The sequence below is a fragment of the Camelus bactrianus genome, chromosome 2, assembly GCF_048773025.1.
Source record: "Camelus bactrianus isolate YW-2024 breed Bactrian camel chromosome 2, ASM4877302v1, whole genome shotgun sequence".
In the NCBI taxonomy this organism is placed as follows: Eukaryota; Metazoa; Chordata; class Mammalia; order Artiodactyla; family Camelidae; genus Camelus; species Camelus bactrianus.
The window spans coordinates 133,520,729-133,536,457 of record NC_133540.1 but is presented as its reverse complement, the minus strand read 5'-3'; the positions used below and the strand labels follow the sequence as shown (position 1 = coordinate 133,536,457).

The 15,729-nt window shown below is 58.5% G+C and overlaps 1 protein-coding gene across 25 annotated transcripts in view; it reads left to right on the top strand.

Annotated features, from left to right (window-relative positions):
• Positions 1-15,729, top strand: part of ABLIM2 (actin binding LIM protein family member 2) — a 139,614-nt gene that overhangs the window by 89,792 nt on the left and 34,093 nt on the right. For 10 of the 25 annotated variants that reach the window (XR_012501667.1, XR_012501665.1, XR_012501668.1 and 7 more), the window contains exons 10-15: positions 1,239-1,385; positions 2,755-2,787; positions 4,396-4,516; positions 5,932-6,030; positions 12,342-12,443; positions 12,980-13,033. Coding sequence is in view for 22 of the 25 variants with exons in the window: in XM_074350936.1 (XP_074207037.1) it covers positions 1,239-1,385; positions 2,755-2,787; positions 4,396-4,516; positions 5,932-6,030; positions 12,342-12,443; positions 12,980-13,033 (556 nt within the window). In the remaining 3 variants the exon portion in view is untranslated. The remainder of the gene's footprint in view (positions 1-1,238; positions 1,386-2,754; positions 2,788-4,395; positions 4,517-5,931; positions 6,031-12,341; positions 12,444-12,979; positions 13,034-15,729) is intronic. The other 15 variants (XM_074351006.1, XM_074350999.1, XM_074350968.1 and 12 more) reach the window with 5 other exon arrangements.

Sequence of the window (15,729 nt, the reverse complement as noted above, 5' to 3'; positions counted from 1 at the left end):
GCGATGCGTGTCCTCTCTTCCGCTGGGATCACAGACTGTACACACCCGTCAACACTGGGGCGAGCAGCAGAGACACTGGGACTGACACCGATATTTGGGGGTGAACCTCAGCCCTGCTGTGAGGGCCAAGGGCCACGGGGTGCTTCTGCCAAGGCTGCTGCCTAGCTCCAGGACCCGTCCGAGCCCAGCATGCACCCCACCCACCCACGTCCGCCCCCAGAGCTGGGAGGAGGGGCCGAGGGCAACAGAGCCTGTGGGCGGCAGATAATGCAGGGAAGGCCAGCCCAGCCACAGGGGAGCCAGCGGCCAGGTGGACCTCACCTGAGCACACGGGGTGGCCCCACAAGTGAGCATCTCTGCAGTGACCCCACTGAGGTGACACCCCAGCTGTCTGTCAAACATCAGTGCTCCAAAGGCCTGAGTGTGTGTGCACACACGTGCGTGTGTGTGACTGTGGTCATGGATGCGTGTGCGTGTGCACATGGGGGTGGTAGTGCAGGTGAGGCTCTGTGCGCTAGCACGTGTGCTAGTGTGCAGTGTGTGTGGGAGGGTGAACGGGTGTTTCTGCAGGTGTGGGTCTGTGGGAGCGTAAGGGCAGGCACAGGCTGTGTGGGTGTGCATGCTGGTGGGGCTGGTGGGCGAAGGTGTGAGTGTGTGTCTGCTCCCACAGTTGTAGGCAGGCACGTTCTCTCTGTGTGTGCATATATACATGGAGGTATGCATGCATGTATTTGTGTGTGCAAGCCTGCATGTACATGTGCTGGGTGTTTGCGTGTGCGTGCGCACACATGCATACATCATGTGTGTATTTAAAGGCATGTGTGTTTGTGTGTCTTTATGTGTGCACCCATGTATGCCTGCACACACATATTTGTGTACATGCATGTCTGTGTGTTTGTATGCACCCAAGTGTGTATTTGTGTGCACGCATATATGTGCATTTATGTGTGTCTCCTGTGCCTGCACACGGGTATCTGTGTGTGCACATGTCTGCATGTGTGCACGCATGCACAGATGAGTGTGTGTTTAGACTACAGGCCTAGTTCTCACTGTCTGTGGGGACGCAGACCCATATGACCACGAGGCTTCCCCGCCCCTAGGCCTTTGTCCCTTTGCCCCATTTTGCTCAGACCCGGCTCCTGGGCACTGACCCCGCCGTCCTCCCTGTGGCTGCCGGAGCGCCTGCTGCCTCAGGTGTGGGTCTACCCAGCCCCTCCGCTCTTCCTCTCCTCTCGCAGGCGAAGCTGGGCGATGAGATTCTTGACTACCGAGACCTGGCCGCCCTCCCTAAGAACAAGGCTATCTACAACATTGACCGGCCCGACATGATCTCCTACTCACCCTACATCAGCCACTCGGTGGGAGACAGGCAGAGCTACAGCGAGGTACGCCCTGCTGCAGGGGCCGATCGCTGTCCCTGGTGTCGTGGCCACCACCCATCCCTCAGGCCCGCTCTCACTCTGCGTTGACGCTGGGCTTTTGTGCAGATCCACTTCCCATGGCCCAGCACGTGGGGAATGACTGCCCAGGAGGCAGATGAGAGGACAAGGCCGAGTGAGGACGCACTGGGCCAGGGCCGTGTGGCTCCTGGGGCGGAGCTGGGGCTTGGGCCCCTGGTGGCTGACTTTGGTCATTGCTGCCTCCATGCTGGCTCCTGCCACTGTCCAGAGTGAGGTTTTGGGGTCCTGTCCATCCCCCATCTCCTGGGACCCCGAGGACTCTCCCTTCTCAGGCCTCGGCTGGGATCCTGCTCAGAGGTGGTTACTGTGGGCGCCTGTCTGTGGGTAAATGATGGGTGGGGCCTGGGAAGCCACAGGACATGGGTCAGGGTGCTGAGCTGAGCGGACGCTGGCCTCAGGGATGAACACTTCACCTGATTCTCTAGAACTGCGGCCTTCCAGCCATCCATCCCCAGGGCGGGAATCTAGCAGTAAGAAGAGCAGTAGGCTGGCAGCACAGAGGTCTGCCAGCCCCTCTGAGCCTCAGTGTCCCCATCTGGGAAATGAGAAGAGTGGAAAACACTTTCCCCTTTCCATTCTAAGGGGAGGGAAATGGTACGAGAAAACTGCCTGGTCCCCCGGGGCTCCTCCTCAGAAACTCTCCGCAGCATCTCCCTCCCTGCCTCCCGGGTGTGAGGCGGCAGGTGAGCTTTGCTGCCGGAAGCTCAGTGTCCAGAAGCCCTTCTGCTATGCACTGCCTCCCTGAGTCTGGGCGACACGTCTGTCTGTGGCGGATGGTGTGCGCCTGCTGGAACAGGAGGTGCCTGGCTGGGGAGGCCGCTCACCACTCTCCATGGTCCCCATGCTGCCGCAGGCAGACTGGACCTCATCCCAAACCCTGAGGCGCCTCTCTTTCTCTGTGCCCCTTTTCTCTCCTTTCTGAAGAAAATCGAGTGTGATGGGCTCACAGCATGTTGCCACTCAATGTCCTGAACCCACCGTCTTCCTTTTGGAAAGGTGTCTTCGTGGGAGAGCGGTGGGGGCAGGGATGGGGCAGGGATGGGGCAGGACGGAGATAAGGTCCAGGCTCTTCAGCACAAAACGCTGTCCTGGGAACCTCTTTCTTGTGATGCCATTGACCATGTTTCTCCAAAAAGAAGGTTTTGGAGCTTGTGTCGGGTCTCATGGGGGCAGGGGTTCCTTTCCGTTTGGAGGAGGGTCCCATGGTGTGGATGGGCCTGGGCCTGGGTGGTCTTGTCCTCAAGTGACCCCCTGGGGCCCAGCACTAACAAGCTGCTCTGTGTTGTGTCCACAGCCCCCTCAGTTGCTCTCGCCAACGCCGACAGAGGTAACCGCCCAACCCCAGCCGGCCCCGTTTGCTCACGCTGCTGCCGCCCGGGTCATAAAGATAGCCACCAAGGTTCCCGGGGAGGGCCTCCGGCCGTGGCACCAGGCCACGGCCCTCCGCAGCTGGAGAGCCTCTTGGGCACTGGTTATTTTTATAACCATGTCCCCTCTGCATGCTTCGCTGGTGCGTCTGCTGGCCCTGCAGTGTGGGCACCTGGTACACAGGTGTCCTGAGGTCTGAGTCATGGCTTCCTTTAGAGAAAAAGTCCAGGGGCTGGCTTAGTCTGGGCCACCTCATGCGCCCCCGAGTGGGACTTACAATGTATCCTTGGGTCCTCACAGATAAACATGCTAAAAGCGTTTCTCTATCAAATAGCATTTATAATTAGCAGCCCGCTTTTTTTTTTCCTGTTTCTCAAAATTGATCCATGATATGGATAGCCACCAGTCCGACTCCAGTCTGCATGGGCGTCAGACCTGGGGTCCGGGAATGAGACAACCAGACCTCGTGTGTGGGCAGCTAGCACCCAGCTTCCACACCCACGTGGGGCCACGAGCCCCACAGACGAAGCAAGGAGACAGAACAGCTATAGGATGTCAGCTGGCCAGCGGGCTATGCAGAGGAAGCCCAGGGATGGAGCCTGGACAGCAGGGCTAGAGCCGCCCCAGGGGAGAGAGTGCCCATCGCCGTGGGTGGGCCAGCCCAGAGGGGCTCAGGGGAAGCCCTCGTGGGGCCTGGCAGGTGTGAGGGCTAGCCTGAGCAGAGCGTGGAGGTGGTTGCACAGGCTAATTTTAGGGACAGTGGCTTAGTGGGTTCGGCTGAAGAGCGAGCCCTGGGAAGTGGAAGGTGAGTGCAGGAAAGCGTGGGAGCCGTGAGCGCCAGACCCAGACTCTCAACATTGCTTATCCCCACACTGGCCTGAAGGGCAAAGCCCCAGCATCCACCCCATGCAGGACGCTGGGCCATGTCATGCCTCAGACCAATGTGCCAAACTGTGGCAGGCCAGCAGCCTGTCTGCCCCCGCGTCATGGTTCCACATCATCTCATGCCACCTGCCACCAGCTCTGACCACCCCAAACAGTCGCTTATCCTGCTTGAATGGAGTCTACGTTGTCAGTGCTTGTGGGTCTGACTCAACTGGGCCCCTGGGCCTGAGATGGGCTTCCTCCTACCTGCCACACCTGGGGAGAACCTGTCAAGGCTGGGAGAATACAGAATCCCAGTGGTTCTCAAACTGTGTTCAAAGGAGCCTTGGGTGCCGGGAAGGACTGGGCAAGAGGGAAACTGAAGGATGTAGGTGGAGCCAGGTGCCTCCACCACCTCTGTGGGAGCTGGAGACAGAAGGAGGGGCTGATGGAGGGGTGGGCGGTCTCACCCAGCCCCGCCCTCCGGTACCCGGCAGGCTCAGGGACTGTGCTCAGCACCAAGGCCAGCTCCCCACCTGGCTCCTCAGATGTGCCCTGGCAGCTGCAGGGGACTTCGTCTTGGGGCCAAGTTGAGTCAGCCTCTTGGGTCAAGAGAGCAAAAGCCAAGTGGAGGCTGGACGCGCGGGAGAGGGGTGGGCGGTGTTCTCGGCTCCTGTGTTCACCAGGCTGTCTTCCCCTCCAGGGGGACCAGGATGACCGCTCCTACAAGCAGTGCCGGACCTCCAGCCCAAGCTCCACCGGGTCGGTCAGCCTCGGGCGCTACACCCCGACCTCACGGTCACCCCAGCACTACAGCCGTCCAGGTACTTGCCCCCCACGCTTCTTTTACCCCGTGTGAAGCTGTCATCCTTGCTGCTTTTCCTCTTATGCATCTGTCTCTTCCTCTAGGCAGCTGGAAATACGATGGACAGGGGGTGGGGGTTGCCAGTGGGTGATGGAGAGCCGTCCTTTTAGTCACATAAAGAAAAGTCCCTCTCATGTCCGGCGGGGGAGGCTGGCTGCAGAGGCAGCTGGTTACCCTGTTGGTTGGAGGAGCCGTCCTGTGAAACACGCAGGCGGCACTGAGTACGCAGAATCCAGCTCATGTGCAGTAGCGGGCGTCAGGAAGATAGAGCAGCACAAAGGTGGGAGACCAGAAGTCACTTAGTTCCGAGCTTGTGTGATTTGGGGAAGGTTTGTGCTGTGAAGGCCAAATCAAAGGACAAAAGCTAGCGTCAGCGTGTGCACTGACACTTCACCTAGCCCCAGAGACAACTGTCCCATAGGAACATGTGTAAGAGGCCACTGCCAGGCCCCTCCCAGCGGGGAGAAGCCCGAGGAGGGTCCTCTCTGCCCCGTCCCACCTCACTCCCTGCCTGGCGTCCAGCTCTATTGCTCTCCTTGCCTTTAAACACTGCATTGCCCTCAGTGTGTCGGGGCCACAGGGTCTCCATGCAGGTGCTGCGTTTTGAGGGATTTTTCCGAGGGGCTTCCTCCTTGGCCAGCTGATGCATGGTTCCATCCTCACCTCCATGGACTCAGCTCTGATTTTTGCAGCCTTTGTGGAAAAATCAAAACTCATTCATTTGCAAAGTTACTTTCATTGATATTGTGCAGTGTGCCTGGTACATCCTGCTCTGTAGATGTTTGCAAAGTGGGTGAGTGAGTGAAGGAGTGAACCAGTGAGTGAGGGAGTGAACGAGTGAGTGAGGGAGTGAGTGAGTGACTAGGAGAGCTGGCGAGTCAGGGGGAAGGGCTGTCGGCCTCTCCAAGGGCCCTTCTGCGGACCCCTGACCGCCGTATGTGTTCACCTGGGCTTGTCGGCTGTGCCTGTCCAGGTGGTCACCCCAGAGCCAAGACCTGAATCTCTGCTGGGCGGGGCCGGGGTGACTGTTGGGTGACAGATCACCCCCGGTCTTGCCAGCTGCCCTCCACCTGGGTCCTGGCTACCAAGGAGGTCCCAGGTGGGGCAATGGGCAGGGCTCAGGGGCCAGCAGCTCCCACCCAGTGGGCCTGGGGGCAGCCACCCTGACCACAGAGGGTAGGACTTCCTCCCTCCAAACCCGGAGCACACTGGCCCAGAGGACCCTTGGTGACCCCTTCAGGTGCTTCAGAATGGTGTGTGTTCTTCGAGAGAGGAAGCAAAAATGTTCCTGGAGGAGCCGGGCCTGGGAATGTTTTGTGGCTTTGCGGCCAGTGAGCGTGTGGCCGACTCTGACTTGCTCTCTGTTGCCCGCAGCTGGTACTGTGAGTGTTGGTACCAGTAGCTGCCTGTCCCTGTCCCAACACCCAAGCCCTACATCCGTGTTCAGACATCATTACATCCCCTACTTCCGAGGTAAGGCGCGCGGGCTGCGGGCTGCGGTGCTGGCAGGGCCGCCGCGTCTGTGTCTCGCTGTCCTGTGTCCGCCGCATGGCTTCCCCGCGTCCCGTGTTTCACGCCCGTGTTCCCCGCTCTGTGTCTTGTGCGTCCGGATCTGTTTCTGTCAGTGTGTAAATGTTCCTTGGAGATAACACGTCACGCCAGGGAGCCAGCGGCAAGGCGGGGAGGGGAGACTAGGAATCACCCAGCGCCCACCCCCTGGGCTTGTTTGAAGAGGCTTCTTCTGAGTCGTGTCATTTTATTTCCCACGTCGGCTCACCAGGCACAGGGACTGCTGGCCCGGGGGGTCGGGAGCAGAAGCTGAGGCAGAGAGGTGGAGACGTCCCCAGCCTCAGCCCATGGTGTCTGGGCAGGGGGCGCGCCCTGCATGGCTGCAGCTCCTCCCAGGGCACAGACATGCTGCCTTCCGCACCCCTGCCTGGACACGTGTACATGACTCACACCAGGAAAAGGGTCAAGTCCTGTTTTCCTGAATGTTACAGACTGGATTGTGTCCCCCTGGATTCAGGTGTTGAAGTCCTAGCCCACAGTGTGACTGCATTTGGAGAAAGGAGGCTTAGGAGATTATTAGAGTTCCACGAAGTCATAAAGGGGGACTTCAATCTGATAGGGTGGGCAAGCGGCCTTTTAGGAAGAGGAAAAGACTCTACTGGCGCTCAGAGGAAAGGCTACATGGGGCAGAGCAGCCGTCTATGGCCAAGAAGAGAGGCTGCACCAGAAACTGAGCCCTGCCGGACCTTGATCTGAGACTACAGCCTCCGGAACTGTGAGAAATAAATGTCTGCTGTGTAAGCCACCCGGCTGTGGTACTTTGTTACCCAGCCCTCGCTGACTGATACACCATGGAAAGGCTCTCAGGGCAAGAGAGGAAGTAGCAATGATCTCTTGCTGATTCCCTGAGAGGCATGTTAAGGTTCCAGTTCCCAGAACCTTTTGTCCCAAAGGGACCGAGATTACGGGACAAGGAAGCCAGCTCAGCTGGATTATTCCATCACTGGACGGTCACCCAGCAGGGTCCTTGGACCTTGGATGGTTCTCACGTGTGTCATCATCGCTTGTTTTCACGACCCTCATCTGTCTGCTGAGAAGAACCCCCGATTAATGGGACGTGGGCCATCCCCACAGCTCATGGCCTCTTCTGGACGTACTGACTCAGCAAAGCCCAAAATGGCGCATCCGTGAGGGGAGAGCAGCCGGCAGGGCCCGGCGCACAGCCACGTGGCCCGGGGGTATCGTGTGGCCGGGCTGGGTGCTCACTCAAGAGGCGGACAGAAGACGCCGCAAACCTGAGTGAATCAGACTTTTAAACGAGTCACGGCAGGCCCCCCAGGGAGGTGCCTCTTCTCCCTTTGCTCTGAGGTCAGAAGGCTGACCGCTTCTCCCCGCCTGACGTGCCCTGCTTTGGGTGGCGCCGTTCTCCCTGGGGCCCCTGGCAGAGGTGAGGCCCCGAAATGAGGCCAGACGGTGGGACAATGGCCGTCTCAGCTGCTCTGACCTCGTTCCCTGGGCAGTGCCCTGCGAGCTGGGCTGACTGCCCGGGGAGGCACTGTGCCTCAGTCAATCCAGGCAGAGGCGGGAGCTGGAGCAACCCCGTGACCACCCCTCCCCGCCCTTTCTGAGCCCCCACCTCGAGTTCTTACTGCGCCAGGGTGAGGAAAAGCCAGGGTGGCCTGACCAAGGACAGGCCCCTAGGCAGCAGCCCCAGGCCTGCAGCACCCCATCTGTGCCCCAGGAGAGGGCCAGGGAGCAGGGCAGAGGGAAGGGCAGCCCTCTCCCCTTGGCAGGAGCAGAGCGGCCCTTCCTTCCATTCTGTGGGGGAGGAGGGCAGGCAGTGCAGACAGGCCCCCACCCCACTACCCACCGCAACGTGGTTCAGAAACTGTCCTTGTCGTAGCCCGTCCAAGGGCGTCCCAAGTTCAGGAGGCATGGTGCTGCGGTCTGCTCCGGGTGGGCACAGGCCCCGCGGCGCGTCCTGGTTCCCTCCTGGCCGCTTTGGCCCCCAGTTCTCTTTGTTCAGAAATCAGACAAGGCCCCCCTCCCCTCTGGTGCAGGATGCAGGGGACCCCAACACCCGCAGTTCTGCTCCCGCCAATTTTCAGGGCTATCCATGACCTTGGGAGCCCCCAGCCTCTCCCCAGGACTCTCTCCAGGGGAGCCTGGGGCTCAGGGGGACGTCGCTGGGTGGCGGGGGTCACAGCTCATGGGCAGAGCCCAGGGGCAGGCCCTCACTCACCAGGCGTGTCCACCCATGGGCTGTGGGGCCACCCCAAGGGGGCCCATCCCCTTCTCCCTGGCGCCTCTCATCCAGACCCCCAGGTTCTGTGCATCCCAGTCTGTGGGCAGTCTGTGACCAGCTGTGCCGAGGGCCACTTGCATTCCTCTTAGCCTGTCACAGAGCCTGGCGTCTGGCCCCACTCTCCAGGAAAACCTTCCCTGGTATCTCCTCGCAGCATCTTCAGCTTCTTTGGCTCCTCAGGTGGAGATTTTCCTCTGAACAACACTGGGGTTGGAGGGCTCGCCAAGAAGAAGCAGGCACTCACCTGCCAGTGCTTGCTCTGACCTGGCCAGGTGTCCCTTCCTCCCCACCCAACCCCCATCCCAGACACACCTTCCCACCATGTCCCGGTGCCTGGGATCACCCTCCTGCCAAGACCTGTGTGCCGCTTAGGTGCCAGTGGCAGCCATTTGCACTTTAGTATGAATTTCAGTCCCCGACATGTCTCCTGGGACAGCATAAGGTTTAAGCCTAACCTCTCACCTGTTACAGAGCAGGCAGCAGGGTCAGGCAGGTGGGTGCCAAGGGGAGGCGATGCTACCAAAACCATTTTGCTAAGCAGCCGTGAGGAGAGACCACCGAGCCTCCTCCTCCTTCCAGGGCGTGAGAGGGAGGGCAGGCTTCACATGCGGAGCCTCAGTGCTGCTCCGCCCACTTGCTGCTCCTAAAGACACCCCTGGCCCTCGTTCCTGGGCCATCAGCCTGGCAGCCGTGGTCATCGGCTGAACCGGCATGTGGCAGGGAGCTGCACACGTGCAAACCCACTCAAGTCTTGGTGGTGTCCCGTGAGGCCCCTGCACGTGGCTGGGGGCTGGCCTGGCCTCTGGTCACCTGGAGAAGGTGCAGCAGGAGCCAACAGAGGGGACTTCCGAGGGCAAAGCTGAACCAACTGAGCCGCACAATGAACGACGTGCTGTTGGATCAGACACCACAGTATAAGTGTCCACAAGTCCACACTGATATAGAGAAACAATTGAATAAAGAAATAAATAGGGGAGAAGAGACAAACCTCCGGGGGAAGAATTCGCGATAATTTATGGGGACTCCGCCCTCCAGGAGGGGCACCTGCCTCACCCCTGTCAGGGGTGGGCTGTGCACAGTGACTTCCTCCCAAAGAGGACGGCGCCAGGAGACGAGAGGAGCTGGACGTGGAGAATCCTGGCCAACACAACCTTGGCCGGGGGTCAAGGTCAATGTCACAGTGGCAGGTCACAGCAGGTGCCCCCGACGTGATGGGACCTCCCCTCTATGCTCTTCCTCCCCAAACCCTCAACCCCTGTCCCATCCAGAGAAAACATCCAGCGAACCCTGACTGAGGACAGTCTACCAAACACCCCACCAGCACGTCTCCAAACTGCCGAGGTCGTGAAATCCAAGGAGAGTCTGAGAGACGGTCACAGCCCAGGGGAGGCAGAGGAGATGTGATGACCAGTGTCACCTGGTGTCCTGGACAAGGTCACAAAAGGGACGTGAGGGAAAAACAGGTGGAATACAAATAAAGTAAATCGTGTGGACAACACCAGCGTGGCGATGCGCCATCCACACATAAGGCGGTAACTGCAGGAATGGCGTGGGGTTCGCAGGGGCCCCCGTGCAGCCCCGAACTGCTCTACAGCAAAGTGTGGACTCAGACTAACAGAGTAGGTGGCGCTCACCAGCCAGGGTTTCCCGTGCTCTGACAGGCACCTCCCTAGGGGGGCTGGAGACCCCTCCCCACCGGAGGTCAGAGCGGCCTTGGTCCTGAACCACCTCCAGGACGAGCCTCAGCAGAAGGGCAAAGGGCCCTTCAAGCCTTTCCAAAGTCGCCGCCCCACCGGCCTTGCCTCTGGCTCCCCCATATCCATGTTAACGTCAGGGGCCCACCGAGGAAGCTGGCCCCAGAGCAGCGCCGGAGCCGGGCCTCCCCAGGACACGAGCCCCCAGCGCTCAGGCAGCAGTGGTGGCCTGTCCGCAGGGCTGTCGTGAACAAAGTACTCTGAGTGGCCCCATGTCGGGTCGATGTTACGGTGCATTTTGTGATGATTTAGTGACCCAGTGAGTGGCAGGCGGGGCGTGTGTCCAGAGAAGGGAATGGTCAGCAGTGGACTGTGTCCTCTGGGAAGGCTTTGCACCTGAGCCTTGACCCAGGAAGGAACAGTTGGAAAGGGGGTTCCAGGAGGGGAAGAGGGGAGGAGGGGAGGCAAACAGAGGCATCCTGGGCCAGGTCCAAGGTCCTAGATTTGGGTGACTGGTGTAGAAGCCCCTGGATGGCAGGGATGAGGTGGGTGTGACAGGCCATTCGGGCCACCATTCTGTGCCCCTGGGTGTCAGGCCCCCTGAGCACCTGATGGAAGCTGTGGTCCCCCCGAGATACCCACACGCACACACACAGACTCCTGCGTGTGATGTGGGACAGGCCACTGTGGGCAGGGCTGGGAGCCAGGAGTCCCGTGATGAGGTGGAGTCTGCAGGTGCCTGTGGAGAGACACGAGCTGTTTGAGGCTGTGCTGGAAGCTTGCCCGGCATGGTGATGGGTGTGTGGTCCTCAGCCACTCCAGAGTCCAGGCACATGGCTTGTTTAAAGCCCCTGCTTCCACCACATCCTGCCGCCCTTGTGGGTGGATGAGTCAGCCACTGTCGGCAGAACGGATCTGGGGTTCCTTTACGTGCACGTGGAGGTGGGTGAGTGTGCACTCCCCAGGGTCTAGGAGTTTGAACTGGCCTGGGGCTCCAGAAGGTTCTGTGCGGCACTAGGGAAAAGAGGGTTCACGCCACGAGGGAGGACAGCCACCTACCCGAGGTTCCATCCTCATGGGCAGGTGAATTTGGTGCCATGCCCAGGAAGACACTCGAAGCTGTAGTCAGTATCTGCTTTGTGGCCTCAGCACTGTCGGGGCCACTGGTTGTGGTCGGCTCGAGCTGAGCCTCTGCCACCCTGCATGCCCTGCTGGGCCCCAGCGCACCCCACCCAGGCGAGAGCACTCCCCCCACCCGCCTACCACCCCTTCCTCGTCAGCCCGCCTCCACGCTGGACCCGGCACTCTCCTGCTGTGGAAGGCCGTTGCATCACCATGTCACTTCAGGGTCCTGTGACTTTGAACAAGGGATATTTTCAAGTCAAGAGTGTCTCTTTCCCTTTGCCAAGCTGCCATGTGCTGCGGCGAGGGTTTCCTGGGGCGAAAGGGGAGGAAATGAGTGGTGCCTTATGAGTGTCTTGCTACAGCGAGCCGTGTGCCTCATCACGCCGTGCTCAGTGCCCATTGCATCCTGTGTCTCATTTCATTCCTTAAACAGGTGTGTGCAGGGCGGGGAGGGTCACCGGGTGACCATGATGTCCAAATTTGTGACTTGATAATCCAACCTTGTTCGCAAAACAGAAATCACAAACCCAGATGGGATTAAAAAGATCAGAGCCAGAATCAGACGACTCTTTCTGTTTAATTTGGCAAAAAAAAAAAAAATAGCTTTATTTGGGAACATGCTGGCTGATTAATAGCAACCATCCCTTATTCCCCTGGCTGATAAAATTTACTCAGTGGCTTTTAAGGACAGACTTTGATGAATTCTAGCATTTAAACCCTATTGTGAATGGCTCAAGTGGATTCTCCAGGAAAGCGGCAGTATTTTATACAAGGATATTTAGGAAGGGGGGTGCGGAGTTTGGGTGAACTTGGGGTTTTCTGGATGCACATGTCAGCAGCCAGGCTGTGCGCCCCGAGGAGGGGCTCTGCCACGGCCAGGCCAGCCTTCGCATGAGGCGGGGCCCAGCTGGGGCCCTGCCGGGACACTCCTGCTGCTGCACCTGGGCCACTGCCGGGGGTCCCTCAAGGTTGGATCAACAAGTCTGGGGCCCCATCTGGAAGTGGGTGGGAGCCACACTCTGTCCCCTGGGCAGAGGGTTCGGTGGCCCTACCGGCAGGGGAGAGGGACGCACTAGCTTTCATGCTTGAAATGCTTTCCTCTGCTTCCCCTCGCCGCCTTCTGTCCGCTGTCCTTGCTCTTCCGTCTGGAGGCAGTGCAAGTGGCCGGAGCACCCCCAGCCTCTCCGTGCTCTCAGACAGCAAGCCTCCCCCCTCCACCTACCAGCAGGCTCCTCGCCACTTCCACGTCCCAGGTAGGCGCCCGGGACGCACGGCCGCTCTCCGGGCAGACCGTCTGTCCGCACTTGAGTTGTAGGGGGCGGGGGGAGGACCTGCCCGGCCTCAGCGGGAGTTGCATGATCCCCAAGCCTCTCCATCTCCCCCACCCCCAAATTCTGAGATTCTTTAAAGATCTGCAGATGGGTTGCACATCCCCACTTGGCATGTGTGTGTTTTTCTCCAAAAGCCCTACAAACACTGGGAGACTTTGCTGCCCTCCTGGGGACGGGCTGGAGAAGGGCCGACAGGACCCCAGATGTCCCTGGCCGCCCCCTCCAGCTGCCTCTTTCCCTCTGCCGCTTCGGATGGCAGGTGGCATCTGGGCTGCGAGGCCGATCCACGGTGTGGGGCCGGGGTGCCAGTGGCCGGCGGGGTGCTAGGTTCTTCCTGGTGATTCCAAACCTGGGTGACAGATCGCTGCTGACAAAAAGCGGTAGAATGGAAACCATCACGATGTGCTTTCTCATCCCGCTGCGCTCTCCTTATTTTCTCTTTCTTTCTTCTTTCCCAGACACTGGCGTCAAAGATAACATTTATAGGAAGCCCCCCATCTACAGGCAGCACGGTACAGCCGGACCTCCTCTGCCGCTGCGTTTGCCCCGCATGCGTGTTGACGCCGTTGCTTCTGCGTGCTCCCCTTTGTTGCGCTCTGATACACGGTGGGGAGGGCGCCCCAGAGGCCCCACAGTCTGAGTATTAGGCGCAGATTCCCGAGAGCCCCCTTCAGAAATGACAATGAAACGTCTGTCAAGGAAGGACACCTCTGTGCGTATAAACCCAGGGCTGACTTACAGGGGCCAGGCTGGGGATGGGACTTTGTAGCCGAGAGCTGGTCTTGGTGGCTTCGGTGGTGCTACTTTGAGGGAAGCAGCCAGGCAAACTTGGGCCAAGATGGTGAGGGATGGAGGTCCTTGGACCGCAGCCTGACCCAGCCCGGTCTTTGGAGAATAGAACGCACCAGCATCAGGCATTGACTGGAGAGCTTAAGCCCTGTGTTGTGGGCGTGTCTGACAGCAGAATGAAGGACCTGGCCTTCAGTCAAAGGGAGTTCTTGCATCAGCAAATCGGGACTGGAGATGTTTGGTGGTGCGGGTGTCTTTCAGTCCCTGGTTTCCCTCGAGGGGTGACCGTCCACCTCCGCTCCACCTGAGCCTGCCAGGCACAGGTGCGCAGGGAGCGGAAGGGTCAAGGTCTCCCCTCTGTTTCCTCATGGAGTTTCTGGTGATTTCACCATCCTGAGCCTCTGTCTCCTTGTCTGCAAAACAGGACCAGTTCCTCCACCCTGCCCTTTTCACAGGCTGGTTGTGAGGACCGAATGGGATAATGTACCTGGAAACATGTTCTAAACTGTGAAGTGCTGTACACATGATGGGGATTGTTATTGTTATTACGTGTCTAGAGAGTTGGGAAGAGGAATTCACATACTTAAATTCTTGTCCAGATGCAGTAAAAAAACAGCCACGCCCCCTGTTGCTGACCGGGTGGACGCTGTTGGTCGGAATCGTATAAAAGTATGTCTTCGGTGGGTTACTGACAAATCCGTGGTCCAGTTGTGCAAACAACAGGGTTTGTTTTTTGGTTTTTAAATTTCCTCTTTGATTGCAGTAGGCCCTGTGCTTTGTGTATTTCTTCCTCTTCCCGAGAAAGAAAACAGTGAATGGAAAGTCCTGGGTCTCCGGAAGGCGATGCCTTTTAGCACGGCTTCTCAGCCAGAGAAGCCGAGAGCACAGATCTTCCTGACGGCTCAGAGGCGGAGGGGCTCGTAGGGTCCAGGGCCCTCAGAGATGGTCCAGACCAGCCCCCCGTGTCCCAGGTGGGGAAGCTGAGTCCCGGGGAAGGCAGGAGCAAGCACACAGCGCTGCCTTTGGGCCGTGGCGCCCACACGCAGGCCTGTTCTGTCCTCGCCTGCAGGAGGGACTGCTGACTTGGCTTTCGTTAACCTCTGGCACGTCATGTCCCACACAGGGTAAGAGGGGCAGCCCCCAGGAGGGGGACAGGCAGGAAATCAGAGTATGAAATTGCCCAGTGGCGTCTGATGGAGCCAGATCTGAGACCAAGAGCTTCCGAGACTGAGTCCTTTAACGAGATCGTGCAGTGGAGATTCTGTTTACTCTTACCAGTGGTTTTCTTTATTATTTTTTTATAATCAGCATATAAACACCTCTCCTTTCCAAAGTCAGGTAGTTTCCTCTATGACTGAACGCTAAGCAATACCAAAACCATTTTAACGTTGTAGAATTTGGGCTTATTGGTTATTTTCCAAAATAAACCCTCTAGAGTGCCTTTCCTCTGCCAGGAGCTCAGCCACGTTGTGAAGGTGAAGCCGAGGACCACCTGTCCCCACTCGCGTGGACATGGCCGCGAACGGGGTGGGCGTGCGTGCCTGGCGGGCCGTCCTCTCAGCCAGCTCTCTTGACACGCTCAGGACATGGCGGATGTGTCGGGACGCATCTGATTTCCAGAGCATTTGAGATGTTTTGAGTTTATAAGATTTGCCCCCTTCAGCCGGCGCACAGCTGTCGAAAGTGTGTGGGGCAGGGCGGGGCATGCACGTGTGTGAGCATGTGTGTGAGCACGCACGTGTGTGTCTGCAGCCCCCTGGCAGCCCGCAGCCCCCAGTCCCAGCAAACCGCCCATCCAGTCATCCCTCAATGGGCCATCTGGTTGGTGGCCCATCCAGAAGCCACCATTTTCATCTCCAGACTCTGAGTGATAACGTTGAGTTCCTGGGCCGTTTAATTAATTTAAGAGACTATATTCAGTGAGTTTCAAAAATTACACTTTTTAATTAATGTATTTACTTTTCAATGTTTCATTTCCAACTCATCAAAAGTTTTTGTTTCTTTAAAAAGATTAGCAACACTCTTTTCAGTGCTTTCACCCCATTCCTGTTTTGGGGAAGCGAGCATCTAGTGTGAGGATGGCCAGGAGGGGGGAGGCCAGGTGGGGACAGCAGGTGGAGGACAAGGGTGACTAGCCGCCACGTAGCTGCATCGTGCGTGCGGTGTTTCATCTCCGCACAGCCCTGCGACTGGCGTTATCACAGACCAGGAAGCTAAGGCCAGGGCTGCGAAGTGACCTGTCGGTGGCCACATCCCACCCAGGTCTGCCTGACCGCTGACCCCTGCACCCTGCACCCACCGCTCTCATTTTACTGCATTTAAGGGACCAACAATATTTTCTTGAACTACCTTAGTTCTAACCCTACTTGGTTACAATTTAATGGCTTAAAAAAAGAGAATAAGATAGAGAAGAGAGGAA